This window comes from Phragmites australis, chromosome 3, assembly GCF_958298935.1.
Source record: "Phragmites australis chromosome 3, lpPhrAust1.1, whole genome shotgun sequence".
Lineage (NCBI taxonomy): Eukaryota > Viridiplantae > Streptophyta > Magnoliopsida > Poales > Poaceae > Phragmites > Phragmites australis.
Window position 1 is genome coordinate 2637304 of NC_084923.1, and position 26454 is coordinate 2663757.

The 26454-nt window shown below is 42.2% G+C and overlaps 3 protein-coding genes across 3 annotated transcripts in view; 2 read left to right on the top strand and 1 right to left on the bottom strand.

The window, feature by feature from the left end:
* Positions 1 to 4425, top strand: LOC133911544 (protein NPGR2-like). The gene is made up of 6 exons (XM_062353823.1): positions 1 to 429; positions 1094 to 1370; positions 1514 to 1763; positions 1872 to 3088; positions 3400 to 3550; positions 3698 to 4425. The coding sequence occupies exons 2-6, from the start codon at positions 1122 to 1124 to the stop codon at positions 4012 to 4014; spliced, it is 2184 nt and encodes a 727-aa protein (XP_062209807.1). The 5' UTR covers positions 1 to 429; positions 1094 to 1121; the 3' UTR covers positions 4015 to 4425.
* A 539-nt stretch (positions 4426 to 4964) lies between these two features.
* LOC133911545 (splicing factor U2af large subunit B-like) lies at positions 4965 to 14795 on the bottom strand. The gene is made up of 10 exons (XM_062353825.1): positions 14593 to 14795; positions 12111 to 13767; positions 11885 to 12022; positions 7569 to 7640; positions 7012 to 7053; positions 6798 to 6887; positions 6615 to 6722; positions 6438 to 6530; positions 6046 to 6125; positions 4965 to 5966 (listed from the first exon to the last, which is right to left on the bottom strand). Exons 2-10 carry the CDS (start codon positions 13659 to 13661, stop codon positions 5270 to 5272), a joined length of 2871 nt encoding a protein of 956 aa, XP_062209809.1. The 5' UTR covers positions 13662 to 13767; positions 14593 to 14795; the 3' UTR covers positions 4965 to 5269.
* Positions 14796 to 23449: 8654 nt separating this feature from the next.
* LOC133910874 (noroxomaritidine synthase 1-like) overlaps positions 23450 to 26454 on the top strand; it is an 80326-nt gene continuing 77321 nt past the window's right edge. Inside the window, 1 exon segment of the mRNA XM_062353113.1 lies at positions 23450 to 23900. Within this exon segment, the coding sequence (XP_062209097.1) occupies positions 23484 to 23900 (417 nt within the window). The 5' untranslated portion in view covers positions 23450 to 23483.

Consider the following 26454-nt stretch of genomic DNA (forward strand, 5'->3'; position numbering starts at 1 on the left):
ATGATTTTGATTTGGTTATGAAAAAAAAAGTACTATCGTTCTTCGCGTCGCCCCCCCCCCCCTCGGAGTTGTTTAAATTAAGATCACCCCCGATTCTTCAACCAATAGATAAACAGTTTCTGGCGGGTGGCTGGTACGGATTGTTCCATCGCGTTTCTTGGATTTGGCTCCGGAATTTGAAGTGATCGGGGATCGCTTGTCCCCTTCTAACTCCCACCTCAATCCAATCGCCCTTTCAGCCTCTTCCTCGGAAACCCCATGATCCTAGCTATCCTTTTGGCCCCCCGATTCGACCAGTTTGATTCGAATTTGGGCCGGATTGGTGCCCAGAGCGATCAAAGCGGGGGCAAGATTGGATTTTGATTAGCTATTCAGTTAATTGGGGGGAGTCAATCAGTGGGAAATCGAGTTCTTCCTTCTGCGGTGAAGGTGAGCGAGTTCATTAATTAATCAATCGATAACTTTAGCCTTTAACCTCTGTGGTGAAGGCTTTGCTTTCAATTTTGTTCTTTACCACATTGATAGCCCCGCAGCGCCCGAATATGCATTCTCTTGGGGATTTAGGTCAGCAGAATTAGCGCTAGAGGTGGAAATTCTTTTCGCCTTTTTCTCTTGTAAACCATGAACAGGAGCCGTTCCATTCATTACTATTGGAGTTTAGATGGAATTTTCAATGGATAACTTTCATATTCTTTTTCCAAGTTCCTCAAATAATATTCTTTTACCTAATTCGCTCGAACTTATAGAAATTTTATTCAAATTTCTTCAATTGATATGGCGCCAGCGAAATTTCTTCATTTCTTTTGTAAAAAATTTCACTTATTTTTGCTACTGATGTATAGGACTTTATGCAATCATGAAGTCCCCCGAATCCTTCATTGTCACTGCTTTCAATATGTTGCTGTGCTAGTAGATCTCATGGTTAATACTTCGAAGCATGCTATCCAACTGTGTTTAGTTAATTGCATCGGGTATATATCTGTACTTTCTGTAGGATAATTGCTCAAATAGCACCAAGCTATGTGATGTCGTCGTTAAATCATAAGATATCTCATATTTGGATACATTATTCAATATTCGGTAACTGCAACAGGAAAGACGTATGAACATGACGCGGCAGGATGGAGGGTAGGAAAAAGAGGGAGAGATTTAGTAAAATTTTCAGTGGAATGTCAATGCAATGCCTTTGCTCTGGGGATCAGTTGAACAGGATGGATGATGTGGTCCATTCATCAGAGAAAAAAATCATTAAGGATGGCCCGAACAGCAGGTACTCATCTCCAAATTTTGTGGTTGAGCAGCATGTCAACAGTGCTGATATTGAGGACGCTGAATTGTCCCTCCAGGGGAGTGGTTCCCTTAACTATGAGGTTGGTGCTTCATTCTATTGCATACATTTTATCATGACGAAGCATACTGGACGCGACTGTAAGCTTGATAGCCATCAAAAGTTGAATGTTCCATGCCTGATTTTCTCTCAAGTTCATAGTGTGTGATGATGAAAAAATTTCAGGAAGCAAAGGCATTGCTTGGAAGGGTAGAATACCAAAGAGGGCATATTGAAGAAGCGCTTCGAGTGTTTGATGGGATCATGATATCTACACTAATTCCTGAGATGAAAATATCTATCGGTAGAAAAGTGGGGCAGAAAAAGCCCTGTTCACATTCCAGCTCTCCGGTAATGCCCTTTCATGCTGTTACTATACTAATGGAGACTATGTATCTCAAAGCTATAGCACTTCGTGATCTTGGAAAGTTCAAAGGTAGAGCCCCAAATTCTCTGTACTTTGTATGGATGCCAATTATGCAAATTTTTGCTCATTTGTGCAAGACTACTTCAAACATAACTTCAACTCAATTTGGTTTTGCAGAAGCTGCACATGAGTGCAGTACATTATTGGACATTGTGGAATCTGCATTGCCTCAAGGTTTGCCGTCTAACTTTGGAAATGACTGCAACTTGAATGAAACAATATGCAGAGCAGTTGAGTTGCTTCCTGAGCTTTGGAAATTAGGAGGCTTTCCTGTTGAAGCTATCTCTTCATATAGGAGGGCTCTTGTTAGTAATTGGAACCTTGATGCAATGACCATTGCTAAAATACAGAAGGAATTTGCTATTTTTCTCCTGCACAGTGGAAGTGAAGCCTGCCCTCCTAAACTTCGATGTCAATTGGATGGTTTATTTGTACCTCAGAACAATTTGGAAGAAGCTATTCTTCTTTTATTGATTCTGTTGATGAAGTTCAATCTTAAGAGGATTGAGAGAGACCCAACTGTGATGCATCACCTAAGTTTTGCACTGTCCGTGTCAGGGCAGTTGAAACCTCTAGCTTGTCAGTTTGAAGCACTATCACCTGGTGTTCTAGACAATAGAGAGTGGTTGTACAATGCTGCATTGTGCTACCTAGCATCAGAAGATGATTTAACTGCACTGAATCTGCTTAGAAGGGTATTGAAGTCTGGAGAGGATTCAAATAGTCTCAAAGAACTTCTCCTGGCTTCAAAAATCTGTGGTGAGAACAGTGTGCATGCTGAAGAAGGTGCTTTGTATGCTCGCAGAGCCCTTGCCAATCTACATGGAGGTTGCGACCAAATGGAAGCTGTCGCGAACCTTTTGCTTGGCATTTCCCTCTCCAATCAAGCTAGATGTGCTACGACTGATACAGAGAGAGCTTCTCAGCAGCATGAAGCATTGGGGGTGCTTGCTAATGCTAGAAAGAAGACGCATGGCAGAGATTTTAGGATAACGTACAATCTCAGCCTCGAATATGCTGAGCAGAGGAAATTATATACAGCAGCTCTATATGCGAAGAAGCTGTTGAAATTAGAGGCTGGATCAGAATTGAAGACATGGCTCCTCATAGCTCGAATAATGAGCGCCCAAAAACGGTTTGAGGATGCTGAATGTATTGTGAATGCTGCATTAGATCAGGCTGGGAATTGGTGTCAAGGAGATCTATTACAGACCAAAGCCAAAATTCAGGTTGCACAGGGGCAATATAAGAAAGCAGTTGAGACATATACCCAGCTTCTTGCTGTGATCCATCTCAGGATGAAAAGTTTCGGTGCTGGGATTTCTGTGTTACAGGTTGACACCTTTTCTTATCAATCGACTTTTGGAAATTTTTTCTGTACGAAAACAGAAAATACCTGATGTGCTTAATATTTTTTTCTTTTATTCCGTATACCAAATTGGCTTGCATATTGTAATCTAAATTTGGAAAACATATTTTTACCATATCCTGACTCATGACAGCTGGAATAATGTGCATTCATTTTACGTATTGAATTTCAGTATGCATGCTGAGCGTATAGTTTCTGAAAGCAAGGAAGAATATGATTTCGTTAGTTATTTGAAAAAGTAAAAACCTCTGATAGCCTTGTGACACAAATTTTCAGGCCACCAAGACTGATAGAACTTTGGAAGTAAAGACATGGTATGATCTTGCCCTTCTGTACCTAAGATTGTCGCAATGGAAGGATGCTGAACTTTGCATATCAAAGATAAAGGTTATCAGTCTATATTCCCCATTGGCTTGTCATGCTACAGGTGCTTGTTCGATTTATTATGAGGATCCCATTCTCGAATATCAGCATTGCATTATTAGCAAAGTTTCTTCTATCATTAACGAGGAAATAATATTTGTTTACCCAAAAACTCGTCATTCTTAATATTAAGAAGAAGTTTAACATGCAGGAAAGCTACATGAAGTGAAAGGTTTTCTGAAGGAAGCTCTACGAGCATACTCAACGGCGTTAGACCTTGAACCTAAACATGTACCGAGTTTGATATCAACTGCTATTGTTCTTCGACAGCTTTGTGAGAAGCCCTTACCTGCTGTAAGATGCTTCCTAACTGATGCACTACGACTAGACAGAACAAATCATGATGCATGGTTCAACCTTGGCTTACTCTACGAAGATGAAGGTGGCAGTTCAGCAGTGGAAGCTGCTGAATGTTTTCAGGCTGCTGCTCTTCTTGAAGAAACTGCTCCAGCAGAACCTTTCAAATGACATCAATATTTTTGAAGGGCACAAAACCGAAATCAACCATGAATCAATCAAATATTTCGTGGATATGGCTATGGTATAACCAACTATTAACACAGAAAGTTTCTCGATTTTTTCCTCCTGCAACATTTTTTCCTACTTCCCCAACTCCCACTTCTAGGATTAGTGGATGGTGAAAGTAGGTATGTAAAATGTGTAGAATAGAAATACATGTACCATAGCCTATCTGTTTTATTTATAGAGCTATACCTGTAAAATAACATACCATACTTTTCCAGATACATGTACCATAGAATTGCTTCTTTGATTTTACCCCTGTACTGGATTAGCCTTGTTAATTCTGATCTCGAGAGAGCTCAAAGCAATGTTGTAAAACTATCGATGAAATATTAGTACATTTTCGAGGGGCGGACATTTTTTTGGTTTCTAACACTTGTCATGTTGTTCTGTCATTTTAACTGCATTTTGGTTTGAATTTGATCAAATGGGCAAAACAATCGCAAACACCTGCATTGAAGATGATGGCCGGTATGTGTCAATGTCATGGAGGTAATAGCTTGCAAACTCCTGCGTCCCAGGAAAGAAAATTTTGACACTAAAGAAGCTCATTGTAGCGGGAATATCTAGCCCTAAAAGATAAAAATGCATGCTACGCTTCCCTTCCTTGGAGACTCACTGCAAGGGTTGCAACCGGGCACGGGCGCGGGCGCGACGCACGGCTGAATGGTGTCTGCTCGCGTCTAGCAGGAGCGCACGGCAGCCCGCGGGCACGGCACCGCACGCTGCAGCCTGCAGCTGCCCAGACGCGCACGAAGCCAACCGGCCGAGTAGCTCGTGCATGGGTTTCAGAACCAACAAAATCACGGCGCTAGAACCAACTTGCAGGACAACAAGGTTCAGGAGAGATAACTTATTAGAAAACATATACAGCAAAAGAATATCCCCTTTCCGACTGAGGAAGGTGAAAGCTCAGAACTTGGAAGTATATAGTCAAGTGAACAACATTTGCAAGGGAAGGTTCCGATTCTTTCCCCCCTTGACTACAGCAGGCAAATTAAGAAGAATGGTTAATGATCACCCGTATCCTATTGTTTTCAGCTCAAGGAACTACTGTGGAATAGATCTCACTATATCTCCTGCTAAAAGTACACTATCCTGACCGAACGATACATCCAAAGGCTCAAAACTAAAGATCCTGTAACTATAGGCACATTGCAAGGCTGAACTATCATCAGAACAGCAGAGTCTCAGCACAGAATCACCTTGGGTATTTCTGCAAGTAGAGATCACGTGGAGCATATCCAGCAGAGACAGTTCTGTTGCCAAAACGCCGTCCATGTAATGAATGTGCGGCCACACATGCAGCCTCCTTACGCATGAACTCCACAAGCACAGAACCTGGTTCGAAGACAAAAATGTCCTCTCTTGTCTCAACAGTGAGTGCTTTTTCCACAGGATCTTGACTCACATCATCAGCACGTTGTTGCTCGCTCTCCTTTCCAGATTTCTCTGTCTGATCTCCGGGCTTTGCAGGACTACAGGTCTCTAAGGTTCTTGGGTCTGGATGTCTGTTTTCTACTGCATCATCATCCATCATGGTAGTGGCTGCTGCTGCCTCCATATGGTTATCCTCATCCGTGGTTGCTTCCGAAACCATCTGATTAGATTCTGCATGTTGCAATGTGGGAAGAGCAGCTCTAGGCTGAGTGTCATCTAGGTCTGTGTGCAAATCTTCTACAGGTGCTTGATTCTCAGACTGTGCTGCATTTGATGGAAGGTGTGTGTCCTTCTGATCCTGGCTCTGGTTTGGTACCACTGTATTGTTTTGATTGTCACCATATTCAGTGGGCTCAATCTTGTCTGACCTGCCTTCAGGCTCAACAATGTTACCCTCTCCAGTGTTGTCATTACCAATAGGATACTCAACTGCATTAACGGACTTGACTCCTCCAAACCTGTGAATCTTGTCCATAGTGTAAGCCGATATCCACCAAAATCAGTAAAACGAAAGGAATGTAAAAGAACCACACGCACCTTGCACATTCCATGCGTACATCTTCCAATGTTTCTTCCAGCTCAGATTTTGAAAGTAGCATATACTCTTCTCGGTCAAACTACATATGTTACACAGGTTTTTTACAAACTTTGAAATGTGAAAATCAAGTACTGGGTTGATATTTTTGTACAATGACTAAAACAATGGCATACATTATTGTCAGGATTCAAGATTGCTGTATCATTTTGCCAATAACATGATCATACAATAACCGTGGGATTGAATATATTATTATTTTATTTGAACCCATGAGCTATAAAAACAACCCACAATGCTGAGGAAAAAATTAGGCCATAAATTGTTTTGATTTGGGGAGCGTTGTTAATTTAGCCAGTAACTCAAAGTGAAAAGAGATAAAACTAAAGCATACCACATCTTTTAGCTGCAGGACCTTAGTTGGTTCTTCAAGAAGCGATTTGGCATTGTCAGGAATGCCATAAAACGGGGAAGCCTTGTTGTCAACCTGAAAATTCAATTGGAACACCATATGATTTCAAAATAATCGAATAAGTACAGGTGGTAAATGAATGGCTGGAAATCGTTGTACCTCTGCAGGAGGATTAGGAAACACATGGACAACAGTTAGTACGCATCCACCAAGCTTCATCCCATTGAGGCCAGCACATGCCTTTGATGTAATGGAGTGATCAACATACTGTCCATATCAAATTGATCAGAAGCAATTATGATGATCATATGCTCTAGCCTAGGCACAACAGCACTTCCATACCTCAAGAAATGCACAGGGCCCACCAAGCTCCTCGTTAAAATGAAATCGGTACGCAGCCAATGGGCCAAATGCACTAACAATCTCCATTAGCTGAAAGAGAGGGAAATGCAGTAACTGTCAGCAACATAAGCTTTAATGGCCTCATGCAGAACAAGATCAACAACAGTCAATACTCAATATATAAAACACAGATACAGATGGCCTCCCATATTACCATCTCAGATGAGATCACTCCAGCAATCCCAGCTATGAAAATCTGTAAAATTCAAAGGAGAAACAGAAAACATAAACATTATAACAAAAAAAAACCAATAGTCAAATCTTGTGCTTAACTATTCTGAAAATATCTCATGCAAATATTAGATACAAGTGCCAAGTGTGTGTTGCTCCTAACAAGAACTACACTTGTAGTAACCTTATATTGGTTACGTGATTAAATAACATAATTTAAGCGAACGGGATAAGAAAAAACTCAGTTGATACAAAGAGAGATGGCTTGACAGAATGTACAAGACTTACTTGTCATAAATGAAAATAGTGTTTGAATGAAATTCAAGCACGACTATGGAGTAACTTCATAGATGTCAACAACCAATTCTACCTAAATTGAGTTAAACTCGCAGAACAACCATACATAAGGGAGCTGATTCTATGTTATCCAAGACAAACTACTACAGGCAGGAAGTCAGGAACATTAAAAAATTTCCAAGACACTTTCTTGAACTATAAATGCTCGGATTCTAGCTAGCTGAAAACAATTCTGCATGCTACCTTGTGTGGTGAATCTGCAACAACGTCTGATATTACAATAATCTCTTCAGCAGGCTTCTTATGAGCTACATTCTGCATGGAACAAAAAAGTATGTCTTAACATTCAAAATACAATATCCAAAAAATTTAATGTCTTCACATTTAAAATATAAATCCTTAAAAAAATCAATGTCCTAAATTAAAAATATAATATAGAAAAATCAACCCTGTTTCTAGATACAATGGACAATGGTATCCTAGATACTATGGACAGTTAATGCTGATAAAAAACAATCATTGTGAACTACTATTAGGTGTAGATGGAAGCCTGGTCCTACAGATGGACTTCAACCCATAATCCTAACAGGGAGACCTGATGTGGTACATTTGCATGTTCCTATTGTTCAGTTGTAGTCATGTTAGTATAGTGATACAGCACATTTGCTCATTACCATCTTTACCCCAAACCACATCCCCAAACAAGGCCATCTAGCCATGCAGCCCAAGCTGCACCAGAGTGATCCCCTCCTTAGACCTGAGGTGGGAGAGTCACCTAACTACTTCCATCTCGATGGTATTTCTTTGTGAGGTATCTTCCGTTATCAGCTATGGGCGAAACGACTAACCATATCTACTTATATATGTAAAGGAACTTGTCTGTTTGAAAGTAAGGAGACCAAATTTGTGCCCAGAGATAAAATAGAAGGACTAAAATGTAAGGCAATATCCATGAAATAAGCTGAACAGGAAAATGTTAGCAATGCAATACAAACAAGAGAAACAGTAAAGCCAAAATCTGGTAAACTAAATGCATAATAACTTCGAAGTTGACAGTTTAATTGACAGCTCTTGCTGCCAAATCGCGCTCAGCTGTAGATATTTGGAACAAAGGCTGGATAATTGAGCTTAGCAATCATCATAGTCAAATCTTTGCTAATATTACATTTACTTGAACCATGCTGTACAAGCTGTCTTCCTAATGTTTCCATGAACTGAGCACCATAAGGACTCTGCTTGTCTGCCAGCAGTGTAATCAGCCAATGAATTCTGGAAGTAGCAGTAGTCACATAATATCGGCCTACACCAGGAAGCCTGCTTTACAATTCCTTTGCTTCATCATGATGAACGTGAATTATGACACACCCAATTAAAATACCCTATTTGAGAGATTTCAATATGACCGTCAGACAAGAACTTGTCGAATGATACAAATATATGCCATGAATAAATCCAAAACAGCAACTCTAGAACACTTTTTGAACCATGAATAAATCTGAATGCAACTACTCTAAAATACTTTTCACTCATCAAAGATACAACCGAGTATGCATATTTCAAGGTTCGTCATGCAAAACCGAAATGAAGATACCAGTTGCTAACCAACCAATTCCATGATTCTCACTTGCAATAACTGATTAGAGCATCAGGTTATGAGCAAAACATGGCATAGTTGAGCGTAGTGTTCTATCCAGATATGCAAATTTCAAAGTGCACACATGATCACTAAATGAACATAAATTTGTAAAAGTAAAGTTCATAAAGTTATTTTGCTATGATTTCATCGTTGGGCCATTAGGAGGCTAAACATGTCAAGTGATAAAATGAATCAGTGGAGAAATCTTGCCATTTTTTACAAGGGTGGTGCTTGAAATGTTAGCACACAGGCACACAGCCGTTAAAGATCATCAACAAAGCATGAAGTTATAAAACATGGAAAGTTAAGGAAAGGTCTGGTAACTAATACTACCGCCAATCTTTATTGCTGAGGAAATATTCACTTCGAAAGAGGAACGTTTCTTTTGCTGCAAAATAAGTTCCATATATACATCAAACGTTTGAAAGGCTTAAAAATCCCATACACACTTTTCAACCAAGTATAAACCAGAGGCACATGATATGGGCGCAGAGAAGTAATTAGGGAAGGAAAGAATCAGTTTCCTTTTAAGTTTCAAAATATTAGTTTCCTTTTAGGTTTTGGAATAGTTAGATTCAGGATTGATAGGTTTGGTAATTTAGGATAGAATCAGCTAGGACATAGAGTTGGATTCGGTTTAATAGTTAATTGGATTAGGATTGTGACTCTTTAGTTGGCTAGCTATATATAGTTGACAATAGCTGTGTATTAGGATCAATCAAGAAATAAACAAAGTAAATATTATAGCCCGTAAGGCGGGGCGATCCAGTTATCCCCGGTTACCGCCTTCAATATTTGGTATCTAGAGACATCGATCCCGCATCTCCACGCCACCCTATTCCTGTGCCTGTCGCCGCCGCTGCTCTGTTTTCAGCCCTTGCTGCCGCTCCAGCCCAACAGCCCTTGCCGCTCCACCAGCCAGGTTTCTACGCTTGTTCCTGCGTCAACACCTCGCCGCCGCCACTGTTTTCCACGTCGTTGCTTCCTTGTTCCACGCCGCCACCGATCCTGTGCACCCACCGCTGCTGTCCTACCACACCAGCCACCGCCGCCACCATTGTCCAGTGTCGCACCCCCCTGCTGACCTGCCAAGCCACAGTTGCCGCCACAGCCGTCGGCGCCACCTACTCGCTAGCCGTTGTTGTATCATCAACAGCCGGTTGCACCCCTCATCATGGGTGACAACGCCTACACCATAGAGCTTCTCAGCAAGATGATGGAAAAAGTTTTGACGAAGGTTGAAGCAATCAAGGCTCGTCAACTTAGATGGGCAAAAATTTCAGCACCAATACAGTGGACATGCTGCCACCACCTGCCCCAACGATCACATTAGCACAAGTCGTTTTGCCTCCGCCAGTGCCAGCTGAAGGACTACCATCTGCTCTCATGGCCACACATCCAAAACCTACCATAGTGCTACCAATTCCTGCCGTCACATGCATAGAGGTAGAGGCAAAGCAGGAGGCAACACTGCTCCCATCTGTGGCGTCATTGATCATCAAACAACCACATGTTACTTCTGCTTCAGTGTCAATTGCATTGCCGGTGGCAAATGTCTCACTCTCTCAATTCAGTTGCCCTTAGTTGCTACAACGGTGCCTATGCTGAGAAACAAGGATGATATCGCCTCCATCCTTCACAATGTGAGCGTGTTAAAAAACTACAAAGTACCTTCCAAAAACATCAGACTTTCATCAGCATGGGGCTCCAATAGGGTGCAACCATGGCCACCACCATAGCTCGAGGACGAGCTGTTTGATGGCAAGGAGGGAAATTATATGGGTGCAGAGAAGTACTTAGGGAAGGAAAGAATTAGTTTCCTTTTAGGTTTCAAAAGAATTAGTTTCCTTTTAGGTTTCAAAATAATTAGTTTCCTTTTAGGTTTTGGAATAGTTAGATTTTAGGATTGATAAGTTTGGTAATTTAGGATAGAATCGGCCAGGATATAGAGTTGGATTCAGTTTAATAGTTAGTTGGATTAGGATTGGAACTCTTTAGTTGGCCGGCTATATATAGTTGACAATAGTTGTGTATTAGGATCAAGCACGAAAAAAACAAAGTAAAGATCAGAGACCGCAAGGCGGGGCGATCTAATTATCCCTAGTTACCGTCTTCAATACACATAACTAATATTACAATCATTGGAACATTTAGCATCACATAACAAAATATAAAAAAATCAAATATTGAAGTACTACAGGTAGAGGTCAATTAGATATCCAGAAAGTAATTAACATTAATTTGAGATATCTAGCAACTTGATGACAACCTAAGTCAAGCAGTTAGACTTCCATACAGCAACGAAAAACAAAACGAGACAGAATTGATACCAACAAGGTCAAGTAACACATAATCAGTCACAGGAAGACTTACTTCAAAGCTAAATCAAAATATAAATTCCAAACTGACTAGGTCATCCAATACATAGAAAATAATTACACAATCTAAATTAGGTGGCAGTTCTGTTTCAATATTTTAATTAAAAGATTTTTACAGAGACGAACAACAATGGTTCTTTTGTATCCTGAAAATGAGGTAAAGATGATAAGACAGTACATTGCCACTTACAGATGGTAGCGTAATTAGAGCATTCAGCATTGGTACAGTGGGGTATTCAGCATGCTAACATACTGATAATCAAGATTACACTAATATTTTATTCAGCTCACTAGAAAGTATTCTTTCAAAGAAAAAAAAGACTAATCAATACAAGTCCAATCTCCACAGTTGTCATATATGTCTCAACAAGTTGCCATAAAGTGGAGTTATTGTCAGGTTCACAAAACAGAATGAGAAAATTCTGCGAGGTTGTTTCAGCAAGAACCAAATAGCAAAATTTAATTGAGGGTCATCCAGATGAAAACAACAAGCAAAATACTATATAACTGCAATAACAGTGATGGGAAAGGGATGGAAATCTTACTGCCATTTCAACATAGTCTTTGGGGCGTCGAATTTTCAAAGCAGATCCATTGAGAGACCTTCCATCAAAAGAAAGAGCTGCTGTAGCATCCTCTGGTGTAAGAAATTCAACAAATGCCTGACGTTTGTCCTTGTTTATCTGCATCGAAGCAGAATAGGATATCAATACATGTTAGGAAGAAAATGTGACAAAGCAGGAACAAGAGGTGATGTGGTAGTTCGCTCACCGTACAACTGAGGCATGGTTTAGACCGCTGGGTATGTTTAATGCCAGAAGACAACAAGTCATTCAAATAGCCAATCAACCTATCCTCTGTTGCTGCAACAGGTAAATTTTCAATGTGCAGCCTCCTGAGTGGGCGGGTTGCTTGTGTTAGCTGGATAGAATCTGCAACCAGATTATTCCCTGCCAATATAGTCTCGACTTTAGTTGCAGGGTCCTTCTTTAATGTAGTAAAATTGAATGGAGTAGAAGGAGCCATTTGGCCAACAGTTGGCTGCAAAGTGGTAAGGAAATTAGGTTGGTCTTCTTTGACAGGAGGTTGATCCCATGTGGCTGATTTCTTTTCTGGGGACTGAATGACCGGGTCAGGAGTCTTTGTAGTTGCCTGCTCAGCTTGCAGTGCTGTTTTCCTTTTCCTTGGCGAGTATCCACCAAGCCAACTTTCATGTCTCTGGTGAGACCCACTACTGTATCCACCACTCCCAGATGTTCTTTGCTTGTCAGTTTCAGGATACTTCCTCCTTGATTTCTCCATTGAGTAGTATGGAGGATAATTAACAAAACCATGTCCACGGTAGCTATGCCTTTGTTCCCTTGGTGGTGGTGAGATAGACCTGCCGTGTCTTTCTCGATCATGATCCCTGCTTCTAGACCTTCTCCTTTTCAATCTTGGCTCTCCACGGTATGGTTTTGCATATTCATTCCTTCCATCATTTCTATCAGAATATCTGGAATCTTGGAACTGTGCAGAATCATGCTTCTTCAACATTGGGCGACCAACCTCTAAACTCTTCTCACTATCAAAGCTACGGCCTTTTCTCTTAGTCTCATTTCGAAGCTTCTCACTTCCATCCTTGATTCTATCATTATCAGCAGTTTCATCATTCCATTTTTTCACAGGTCCCTTTTGATGTTTGGATCTCGCTGCATCACCATTTCTTGCTCCGATCTCAGCAAGGTTTCTATCTTTGCTTTCATCAGCCCTGCTACTCATGCTTGAGCTAACTTTCTGAGAATTGCGAATGCCTTTGTCTTTGCCAACTAAATGGTCAAAATCTCTTATGGAGGGCCTCTCTTTCCTGGAGATCTTTGGTGCATCTCTCAGGTTTTCCTTCTCTGGAACATTTGGTGTATCTTTCAGGTCATCCATCTTGGAACCACCTTTTGGCCTATCTTTAGACTTGTCCTTCTTGGATACCTCCTTTAGTGTATATCTCATGTCCTCCTTTTTGGGACTTTCCCTTGGTATATGTCTTGGTTTTTCTTTCTTGGAGCCCTCCCTTGCTGTATCTCTACTCTTCTCCTTTTTGGAAGCCTCCACAGGCATATCTTTGGGATCCTTTCTGCTTTTGTATCCTCTTTCTTGTTCCAAGTGATTAGATGCACCCTTATCATTGTCTTGGAGCCCTTCCCTGGTTTTCTTAGCTTCTGATACAGCCTTCTTTTCACGCTGCAAAATAATGTCCTGAATGCTCAGAGGTCTTGTGCGGGCAGCTGTCCCATCACTAGTGATTCTCTCAGAGTCATTTTCACCATGTATTTTTCTACTCATCATTCTCCTTGAGCCAGCAGTTTCGTCAAGAACAATGAGATCCTAAGTTATCTAACCAAGCATCACAGAGTCCAACTGGTAATAATAGCATTCGACACCATGTGGCTTCCTGCAAAGAATACAAGCAGAGGTGTGAAAATGTTGCAATATACTTTTCACCGTATCGGAGGCGTCACAGCAAATGGCAAATGTAACTCCATCAGAGAGTCAATTCAGACTGGCTAACGCAAATGTAATTTCATCAGTCAATAAAAATAACAAAAAGGCGTGCATCTTTGAGGATGCCTAAAATTAAAATCCTGATAAAAACCATTAACAGCTAGTTCCAAGCAATGCGATATACATTTTTTAATCAAGTGTGAGAAACCTGGCTAATTGTTTGCCTCCAGAGCCCAAGAAGTCATGGAGAACAACGTTCTCAGTGTTCCTGCCCAATCCTTTCTAGTATTGGACTGAGAAATGCTGAAGATAAGACGAGTTTATTTTAGTAGATGGCGCTGGAATCAAGTAAGATAGCATTCAAAAGACCTTCTCCAATGTTCTGCTCTAACTAAGCACAGGCTCATCTCAAAATCAGCAACCCACGGTTAACAGGGGCCGCCCAAACTTTCTGGAAAATAAACTGTGCCCGCAACTTGGCTAGATTCATCTTGGTGCCGAAGAAGAACCTAATCGAACTATGGATGGATTGAATTAGTTGGGGCGTAGGGCACCACACTCTTCGTTTCGAGGGGGGGGGGGGGGCGCAAATAGGGCACCACACAGCACAAGAAGCTACAATTAACTGATCGGAGAGAAAGAACAAAGATTTTTTTTTAGATTTAATTGAGAACAAAATCAACTTTTTAGAACAATCCGTCCAAGCCAGATGAATTCCACTCCACGCTGGTCCAGTACCAGTAAATGGGCGGAAAGGTAAAGGAAGAGGGAGGACCTTTCGCGAGAGAAGACTTCGAATGGAAGAAGGCCTGGTCTGATGTGTCCCGCCGGCGGCGGCGAGGTCGCCGACGATTAGATGCGATAAAATGTTGCGGCGGTGGGGGGTGGGGGTGGGGAGGATAGGGAACCCTCGAGTCTGCACAATCTCGCAGTTTGTACCGCTAGTCGTCCAGGGCAGGGAGAACAAGGACTGGGCAAAAATCGACAGGAAAGACCACCGATTTGTACCCCTAGCAACTGCAGACGTATTTCAAGTTCGTAAAATCAATTTAGCATAGAGTAATATAAAGAAGTAAAAATATAGTATAAAAAAGATTTGTATACACAAAATATAACATAAAAAATATTTATAGACACGAAATTCACAATATGATCATATAATTTTAGGAAGAACGAGGGGACTGTATTGTCCAGAGTTTTAGCCGTCTGTAGCAGTGTTATAAGGAGGATCGGAATGGTGACCGATTTTATGAGTGGATGAAAACAATGCTCGTATAGTGTCTTGTGTAAAGATAGCACGATAGAGACAATTTTTGTAGAAGACGATGGTGGAGGCGACGGTATACCCTCTAGAGAAAATTGATAATGTAGGTGAAGTGCAAGGGGGAAATTGATTATATGTCGTAAAGTTGATCAATCTTTAATAATATGTCTGAAGTTGAGCATTCTTTGATCATATATCCCACGTGGACTAGTTTGTAACAAAATTTCGTATAGAATAAAAGAGGTGTGAAGGATGATCAAAGAATGGTGAAGGATGAGCTTGCATTCTTTGATCATGCATTACATCATCGGTGTATCATCACCTTCGGATATTCTTTATTATGTATTATATCATCAATATATCATCACAGTGCCATTATTACAATAATATTATTAACTTATTAAAAAAGATCCGAGGGTCTTAAAAGAAAACACAGCGGAAAAGAAAACTCCAGCGCTAGAGGGTCTTCCATCATCCACATGCCTCAACCGGGGGCACACCATCCTAGAACAAGAGCTCCAGGTCGAAGTTGTTTTCATCAAAGGATGTAGCTTCATTGACGGCTTCTGAACAACAGAAGAATGCAAGAGAGGGAGCAACGGGTGTGGGTACATAATGTATCCCGCAAGTGTAGAAAAGCATGATATGAGGCTAAAGACGATGAAATGTTAGACACTGATCAACTGCACTAAGCAACCTTAACCTATAACTCCAACAACAGGTATCATATTTATTGAGTGTGAAAACACAACTATAATAAGAAGGATAACACTAACAAGACTCACCATGTAATTCAAGCAGAAGTCCAAAACCCTTATCCCAACTAATCAAGAAGGAATTACCTGACTACCCGACTAATCATACCAAAACCCTTATCCCAACTAATCAAGAAGAAGTCCAAACCCGCTCTTGACCATGAGAACGGCTGATCGATCAGTTTAATACTCTGCAGAGTTTGCACAGCTTTCCCCATGAGTCGTGATTCCCATGTTGTTTCACGCTTCCGAGGTGTAGAATCGGGGTCTCACTACAAGGCCTTTACAAAGCTCCCGCCGATCCGTAGGCACCCACTGAGGTTTCATAGCTAATAGACGATTCCATCGCTGCAGAAAACCCCTCTTATGCCACTTGATCGTCCATTGGTGCCCACAGAACCGAAGGAGTGACTATATATTTTGCCAGGTTATACCCATATAAGCATCGTGGTTGTGCGGTTTAACTTGGTTATATATTCAAAAACCGGTCCTTAGGATCCCACACAGGAACAACCATAATCCAACTGTGTATTACTCGCACACGTGCATTCCTGCACCATCATTACACAAACATCCTATCAGGATCCCTATACCATATTGCTACAAAATATTAACATACCCGGTTCTTGTTGCATAAATATTAGTCAAGTTTAATATTTACTTTAACCATGACAACGACTAGCATATCTACCATTCATAACCCAAAACTCATCAACGACGACAAGGATAATCATACAGAATCTAGTAAACACTAATATGGGATTTCAATTTAGATAAGCATGCAATGAAAAATAAACAACTAAATAAATACCCTAAAATAGGAGCAAGATATTCAAGGATACTTACCTTCAGCTAAGGGTTGCTCGAAGTCTTCAAAGACTTGATCTTGCAAGTTCACAAACTGATCACCTCCTAATCGATATACTGGAAAAGCATACAAGGGAAACTACTAAAATAGTATACCAAACAATACTTAAACTAGGTAAAAACCCAATAAAAATATTCTACATGCCGCTACGAGAATTTGAGCATAAAAATCGCTCAAATCGGAGCTGTGAGCAAAAAGTTATGAGCTTTTGAAGTTATATGAGATTTTCTACAAGTTTTACTTAATTTTAGAGAATAAACTGAATAAATTTTATACTGAAAATCTTGATTATGATGTCATAAAGCAAGAAAGAAATTATTTTGTTATTGGAAAACACGTGGACCAAGTCTACGGGATATGAACCCAAGGGAAAAGCTCTCGGTCCACCGGTCCATGATGGACCAGAAGCACCGACAAGCTCGGCACGGTGGTGGGTAGCCAGAGAAGCGGTCAGAATGACGCATCGGTGGTCGGAATTCGCTGATGAGCGGCGAAAAATGGAGGGGAGGTGATAGTGATCTCACCCCGAGCAAAAATGGCGTCGGAGAGGAGTCGAGACGGCTGGGAGATGGAGAGGTGCGACCGGCGGAGCTCGGGCTTGGGCGATGTCGAGAAGCGATCGAAAGTCTCTCCGGCGACCCTGTGATGCAAAAATGAGCGGCAACGGAGCTCTTTACCGGCGTCGGTGAAGAAAGGCACGACGATGGCACAAGAGCGAGGGAGAGAGGGCAATAGCGGCCGAACGGGGTGGAGAATGGGCGCACAATGCTCGGGATGGGCTTAAATAGGGAGGAGGGGGCTCAGGGAGGGAGATCGACACGGCCAGAGCCATTTCTGAACCGGCGTTCACCTTCCATAAAATCGGAGTAAAGAAAGGGAAAAGAAGGGGAGAGGGCCCAAGCGGTTTCCATGCAGTGCGTAAAGGAGGGGAGGGGATCGCGGGCACAACATTGAATCGGCAAGAAACGGCTCAGGGAGGCGCTGGATTTGAATGGCCGGTGGGAATTGGGGGTGGGATTGATGGGGTGAGAGGAGGAAGAAGGAGAGTTGGGCGAGCGGCTCGGGTGGCTCTAGGCGGGCCCGCTGGCAGAAAGAGGGGCAGGAGGGGGTGGCTTGGGCGCGGGGGAGCCGGCTCAGTGGGGTAGGCTCGGCCTGAGAGAAGGGAGGGGAAGGACAATGGGCCGTGGCCCAACTGGGTGAGAGAGAAGGCGGCCCAAAAAGAAAATAAGGGGAGGGCAAAAGGGATTTGGGCCGGATTAGAGAGAGAGAAGACAGATCGGGTCGGTTTTGCAAAATTAAAATGGCTTTTCTATTTATATTTCGAACCATTTTCAAAAGAGTTTTAAACGAGCGCCTTCTAGCGAACTTTTACAAATATTTTTCACGCATAAATCCCATTGCAACTACCGCATCATGAATACATCAAACTTAAATATAACCTATGACAAATTTAAATTTAGAAATTAATTTCTTTCTATATAAACAAAATTACACTCCTATTTAATTCTAGTAAAATTTGAAACTATTGCAAAAAATAAAAATTTAGGGTGTTACAATTTATTGAATATGTCGGATATAAAATAGTTTTCTATGGCAGGACGGTGAATGACAAGCAAAACTCGGTTGCGATGGACAATCCGGTGGTGAAGGGAAAGCAAATGGCTTAGCGCCGAAGGACCAAAGCAGTGGTGAAGAGCGAATGAAGGCTTTGTACCAATAGACCGTGTGGGGCCATGAGAAGCTATGAATGATTCGCATCAATCATATGAAGAATCAAGAAGAGATGGAGTAAAGATTATATGAAAGTTGGCAACCCTCAAAGTTTGAAAAAAGGAAGCGGTACTCGAATGTATTTGAATGCTCAAATGTGAATTTAATGAGTTTTATCTTTGAATTTGAGTATAGGTATGCCACACTATTAAGAGGATGCAACATAGAGCTAATTGTTATGTCTCAGTGCTTAAGAGTTTCTAACCAAACTCAAAGTGAGAGTTTGCTTTAGGAACCCGGTGCGGAAAGTGTGGAAGTATTCGAATTAGATTTCGAATAGTTCCTAGTTTGATCCTATGGGTTTAATATCATAAATTTAGTTGGGATGTGTAGTCCTCTTAATAAGCTTTTTATAGAGTTCGAAATCGTCGAAATCGGACTTCGGGATCAAAAGTTATGGCGTTTTCTCTTCCGTGACCTAGGCTATTTTGTTAAACTATGGAGACTCCACACTTCTTTTTGCGGAGAGTCCGCATTTCTGTGGAGGGTCCACAAATTCCACGTCTAACGGCTAGTTTTTTTAAAAAAAAACTATGGCTTGTTGTGTTAAAATCTGGAGGGTCCGTAATTTTTTGTGGAAACTCCGTATTTTTATGGAGAGTCTGTATTTTCACAGCTGTCATAGCTAGTTTTGGGGGTTAGGTATTTATACCCTCCTCACTCTCATCCTTTGTTGTTGCTGCTGGGGGCACGAAAGAAAATCATTTTAGAGCCAAAATAACTCTTTCTCGCTCCAATTTAGTGAGTGATTTGAGAAGAAATGTGAGTTGAGTTGAGAGATAGGAAGATTGAGAGCAAGTGAGCATAACTCCCATCTTGAGCACTCGAGTTCATCGACAAAAAATTCGCGGAGTGTTTGTTACTTTTGAGGATTCAATCCTCTAGGTGGCTAGGCATCGCTGGAGAGCACACAAAGTTGTGGTGTGCTGCGGGAAGTTTGTGAAGGCTTCGATTCACCTCCGCAAGGGAAGAAATCAAGAGTGGAAGCCAAGCTTAAGTGTGACCGAGCTTGGAGAGAAAAAGGGTTGAGAGAGACCTGGTTCAAGTGTGATCGAGCCCCTCAATGCAGACGTAGGAACCTCTAGAGAAGGTGTCTGAACTTCTGGAAACAAATTGCGCGTCTCTCTTATTTCTTTGTTTTTGAGTTCTTGATCAATATTTGTGTGTATTGCTCGATCTACTTTCTTGTGAACTTTGAGCTACAAGTACTTGGTGAAATAGGTTGGAATATATCCATTGGTACTGGGCAATTCATGGATTTCATCCATGTTGTATTGCATCGGCATCTCTTGAGTTTTTTTGAAATCTCCAGAGTGTCTGCACATTTGCGGAGACTCCGAAAAAATCTGCAGACTGTCCGCATATTGCTAATCCGCTGCATTTAGTTTGTAAAATTTTTCAGGATACACCAATTCACCCCTCCTCTAGGCGACATCGTTGTCCTTTCAAAGGTGCAGAAATAGCCTCAGCACTATAAGTTATCACCTAAGTGAAAAAAACCCTACATAGTAGTCGAAGTCACTCGACCTGGATCAATACGGCTATCTACTCCAAACAGCGAGGTACTCAAGAACTCATACCATATCAAGGTAGGTAGGTCGATTGCATTTGAGTCGATTAACTACTCGATTTCAATTTTTTTTCTTTTCCTTCTGACCTGCATGGCTAGTGCAAAGTTGACAGAATGGATCTGTCTAGCTCTTGCAAACAGGGACTGACCTATTTTCCGTTGAATGAGTCGAGGAACCTCTTTTATTCCTCCTTGGGGTAGCAACTCATTGCCCCAGGGACAGACCGCTGACCAATGTAAGGACCAGGGAGAGTGGCAAAGGTGAAGACCCTGTCCCCGCTGGAGCTGCTGATTGGCGCCGGCAATGTCGAAGGACCCTCCGCAAGACGCAGAGGCGATCTGGCGATTGTCGATGGAGATGGCGACTGTGTTTTCTTCACCACCAAAGGCTCGTGGGCTCCATCACCGAAGACCTCATCGGTGACCTGGTTGATTATCTCGTCAAGATCACCACAATCTTCAAACCCATCTTCATCCCTTTCTCCCTCAGACTCTTCACTTGACTTTTCCTTGTCGGAGGAGATGATGATGGTTCCCAGAGGAACTGCGGCGAGAGGCTCTAGAGAGAAAGGTATTTCTTCTTTGATTTCTTGGCTTTGTTCGAGAGACGATGGTGGAATGTAGGCCATGGTATTAGGATCTATGAGCTCTACCAAGCAATGCACATGAACAAATGGAAGGAGATGGGGATGAAGAACAAACAGCTTCGCATTCCCCCTATTTATAGTCGTGGGAACAGGTCATACTATAGAAATAGGACCGTCAATACCCGATAGCATTTTTTAGGATGCCTTGGTCGCATGGCATTCACAGGCTGACGAGTTGGGTGAAAGTTGAGACATCGTCGAAACATTATGGCGCAGAGGGAGGCTGCGTCATTATGAAATGTCAAATCAGGAGTTGCGGTGAAAATGAGCATGAACGAGAGTGGATTTTTAATGTTCACCTACCCAATAGTTCAAATTCACTCGATGACTATGACATAATTACAGCTATGTAACCGAGGGCTGGCTCCTTCGAGCATATAGTCAAAAGTAATGTGTTGATTCTTATGCTCTACTCTTTGTTTTGATTATCGCATCAAAGAGAGAGTCGAGGGCTACATTATATATTTTTGATGCTTCTGCTTCACTCTCTATTTTGATTATCACGTCAATCCAAGAGCCGAAGGCTACATTTCATAATATGAGCGCTTATGCTTCACTTTCCACTCGATTCAATCATTGAGCAATGGGTCTGGGGCCACATCGAGTATATCTCTGATGCTACAGCTTAAATCTCTGTCTTGATTATCACATCAAATAGAGAGTCAGAGGCTATATCATATACTTTTGATGCTACAGATTTATTCTCCATTTGGTTCAATCATCGAGCAGAAAGTCCGGGGGCTACATTGCTCATTTTCGATGGAACAAGTATGTTCTTTCTTACTCTCCAATAAAGAAATCTTCTCCTCGACCAGAGATTCGAAGGCTACATAACAATACCATATTTCTTACATATAGATATTTTTTGCAAAAAATTGTCAGGCTATGCTTCGACCACATTGGATAAGACCAACAGAGACGTGTGTTGGCTCGATGACGGACAACTACACCTCATAAGACATAACAACACAAAAGATTATCAGACATCTCATGCCTAACGGCCCACAAGGTTCTAAAGTTCTAGTCGATCGTATATGCGCTCTCTATCGAGTCCATATTCTTATGTTGGTTAAATACCCAAGTTGGTAAAAGTTTGCAAAAATCATCAAGTTATTTTCCTTTTCTAGTTTTGTACTAGTCTTTCTTTATTTTCTTGTGGTAATCTTGAGTGATTACTCGAGAACCATACATTTAACAATATGTTTAGTTTAGCTTTTAGATGTTAACAGATATTTGATCAACTAAACTCGATGATGGTCACAATATTTACTAATCAATATTTACATCTACTTGTGCTAACTCTATTTCATCGATAAGAAAATAGCAGGCAATAGCATATTAGACAGGCAAAATATCGGTAATGTTTACAGGCATCCCCAAGTCACAGAACAAGTTTCAAATATTTCGAGTCAAGTCAGTTAGAAGGGCTACCCTCGCTCTCGTTGTCAGGCAGGTTAAGTGCTAAAGACTCGACGAAGGCAAGGGTTTGAGACTCGATACTTTGAATAATGTCTGTTGCTTTCTCTGCTGAGCACCTGAACCCCTCTGTCACTACTGATGTGTCAAGGTTGGGGTTGTAGGACTTGAGGATACAAAGCATTGTCCCAACGCTTATGGAGGCCGACTGGTTCATGCGGTCGATGGTATGTTCTCTCAGCTTTTGAAGCGTTGTAACCGCAATGTCCTGATTGGTAGCCATGACATCTCGATCAATTTCTACCTTCTTAAGAGCATCGGCCTTTGCATCCCGCTTAGCTTCTGCTCTCTTCAAGACACCCATGAGTTCTTCTTGCTGATCAGCATCCTTCCTGTGGACCTTTATTGACTCAGCAACAGTTTGGAGTTGGATCTTCTGGTTAGCTTCGAGTTCTGAGGAAGTAAACAAAGGAAATTATCATTAGTTGCCCGATGCTTGAGTCACATACTAGTGATTTGCGGGTAAAACTAACCTTTAATCCTCTCATGATGAATGGCTAGCTCTTTATCCTTCTCTTCGAGGGCTCTTTGATGAACAGCATAGTCGATCGCCATATATTAAGCCTTGGCAGCTGCTATGTGAGCCTCTATCACTACCCAAGGATCAGCGATTGGTCCAAAGGTTATGGTTGTAGTAGGCTCCAAGCTTCCCTTGAGTGCGTCTGTAGAAGCTTGCTCTACTTGAGGAGGCAGAAGTGGCGCATCAGAAGAGGCCGAAACTGGCGGCGAGAGCGAAGAAGAATTGCTACAATCAAGGAGGCAGGCAAATGAGGCAAGGGAGCGCGAGGTTGACTTCATCGAGGGTTCATTGGACTTGCTTTGTCTGTCGGAAGATTGAAGAAACGACTCAAGCCTTCAAATAGATATCTGATGGTCATGGTTCGTCGACTGAAAACAATTAAAAAAAACAAGCACATGTTATATAACATCTCCCTAGAGTATGTTTGATTTGTTTACCCACAGTTGCTTAAAGAGGTGAGCCAATTTAGCTCTCACTCAAAAATAAAGAAATCCTTATCCACCTTACTCAAATTCAAACCAATAAAAAAAATCAAATATGCTTACTTATCCTCTTGCAAGGATGAGCAAAACAACCAAACATACCTAACTTCTCACTGAGAAATGCATGCCCACGACTGATCCATTTAGGGAAAAGCGACTATAGTCCCAACTCCCAATTATAATTGATTTATGCGTACACCTCCATGATTGATGAGCACGAGCTTCTCTATAAATCGAACCTCTAAGCTCTGCTAATTTCCATGTCCACAACAAGCATATCACTAGCAAATCGGCAGCTTGGACGTACGAAAGCAATGGCGTTCTCATCCTTGCAGGACCTCTTCGTCCCGTTCATCGTGCTACTTCTGCCCCTGTACTACTACCTCGTATTTTTTAGGAGCTCGAAGACAAGTAGCAACCCACGACTTCCCACGGACTGGCCAGTGGTTGGCATGCTCCCTTCCCTCGTTGCCAACCACCACCGCTTCGACGACTACGCGGCCGCCATCCTCGCCGCCACGGACGGCAGCTTCGAGGCGCGCGGCCCACCAGTCTCCGGCCTGCGGTTCTTCTGCACGTGCGACCCGGCGAACGTGCGGCACATCTTCGTGTCAAGCTTCGCCAACTACCGCAAGGGCGAGGAATTCGCGTCCTTCTTCGACGTCATGGGCGACAGCTTCTTCAACGCCGACGGCGAGTCGTGGCGCTGCCAGCGCGCCTGGGTGCAGCACATCACGAGCGGCTCGCTCTCATGGCGCGGTGCTGCCGCGAAAAGGTCGAGACGGGCCTCCTCCCGCTGCTGACGCACATGGCGGACACCGCGGCCCCGTTCGACCTGCAAGACGTGTTCACGAGGTTCGCGTTCGACATGACCGGCACGCCGGTCTTCGGCGTGGACCCGGGCCGTCTGTCTGTTGACATGCCTGCCACCCATGCACGTCCCCGACGCCATGGACGCCGTCATGGAGGTGGGATTCTTCCGGCACACCGTGCCGGTGTCCTGTTGGAGGTTGATGAAGTGACTGCAGATAGGCCTGGAGAGGAAGCTCGCCGCGGCGCAGCTGGTGCTACGCCGGTTCGTCGCGGAGATGATCGACAAAAGGAAAGGCAGTGGCGGACAAGGCGAAGCGACTGTGGACATAGCGTCCAACTACATCAACGACCCGGAGTACGTCGACAACGGCGCGAAACCCAGATACTTCCTGTACGCGACGCTCATCAACTATATGTTCTGCCGACGACGTCCTGCCGAGCGGCCACGCGGTGCGCGCCGGCGACAACATCTTGATCGCGCTGTACGGCATGGGCAGGATGGAGGGCGTGTGGGGAAAGGACTGCGCGGAGTACCGGCCGGAGAGGTGGGTTCTCACGGAGGACGGCGCGCTGCGGGACGTGCCGGCGCACAAGTTCCTGCCGTTCAACGCCGGGCCGAGGTCGTGCTTGGGCAAGGACATATCGGTGACGCAGGTGAAGTTCTCGTTGCCGCTGTGGTGTGGAACTTCGATTTCGAGGTGCTGGAAGGGCACGCGCGCCGTGGAGCCGAAGCTGTCCATCGTGTTGCAGATGAAGAACGGGCTCATGGTGAAGGCCAAGAAGAGAGACCTCGTCGTCGGCGAGTAGAATTAATGTTGCTCCAGGCCATGGATAGTAAAAGGTGATTAGCGTGTCGTGTAAACCGCATGTTTGCGATAAACAATATGCATATCTGGTCTTTGCAAGAAGTATAGAGCATGACCAAGCTCAAAAGCATAAAGTAGTACCTTTTTTAAAAAAAGAAAGCAAAAGGTAGTTCTTACAATATTGCTCCATAGTATATATCTTAGCCCACCTGGTCTCGTAGAAAATGATATTAAAATTACACCATCTTCTATCTATTATCTTACTATTTGAGGTGCAAATTGAGTCTTCACATTCGCTCTCAAGTTGGCAAAATTAGCATGTTAATCGATCATTATTATGAACATCTAACAGTCTAGATTAAATTAAAGAATACATATTAAATAGAAAAAAGAAATATCTAAGAAGAAAGTACGATTAGGACTCTAAATATTATATTATTTTATATCTCTCTGGTCTTTAACTGTTGTGACTTAAACAAGGAATCCAATGATGCTACAATAACTCATAACACTATCAAATAGTAAATTATTTTGTTCTACCATGTTCTGACATCTGACATAATATACATACCGATAGAATTAACATATTTCCTGTTCAAATATGTTAATGCTCATGAGTAATATATATCTCCAACTCCTGAACGTCAGCCATATTTTAAATTGGTTTTCGCCAAAACCACGCGACAAACCACCGTTGCAGAAATATTCCTTCCCTCGATCACTCATTGTTATAAACATCTAACGGTATAAATTAAACTAAAAAAGTCAACATTGAATAGGAAAAAGAGAAAGATCTAAGCAAGTATGATTAGCACTTTAGATATTATATCGCATTATATCTCTCTGATCTTTAATTATTGTAACTTAAACAAGGAATCAATAATACTACAATAACTCATGACACCATCAAATAATAAATTATTTTGTTCTGATATGTGACACAATATACGTACCGATAAAATTAGCATGTTTCTTGTTTCCAAAACCACACTACAAACCACTTCCTTGCCTCGGCCCGCTAGTTGTTTTCTCAGCGATTCATCTAAAGACAACCTTCTCGCCGGAATCATAGCACACGGGGCAAATGATTATTCCCTCTGCATATTGTTTTTTGGCCGATTCATCTGATGATTAAACGATTGCTTGATGATCAGAAGACTACTTTTTGGCTGAAATCAACAACACGCCAAGTTCGCTTTCTCCCTGGCCTGTAGATTGTTTTCTCAACCATCCATCCGATGATTGCTTCCTCGCTGGAATCAGCTGACGATACTTGCCGGTCTCAATAATGCTTTCTCACCGGAATTGGGAATCAGCAGATGCCTGTTGATCTGAAGAAAAATCAAAATATGCTATCTGCTGATATCCAAGATTGTTTTGTCGCAAAAAATTAGTGGACCATGTCTGCATATTGCTTCCTGCAAGCCTCTCATTATCATCTTTCAGTTAACTTCCAGTATGCCCAACTTCCACCTGATATAGTAGCATGTGCATTATTTAACTATAATGTTATGCCATGCTCAATGCTTGCCGAAGTATGAAAAAGTCGAAAACCTTTTTACGACTACCACGAGTATTCACGACAGATAAATATGTTCATGTTGTTAGATATCACGTCATGCTCATTGTTTGCAACAATAGTTTACATGCATAAATAAGTTGTTTT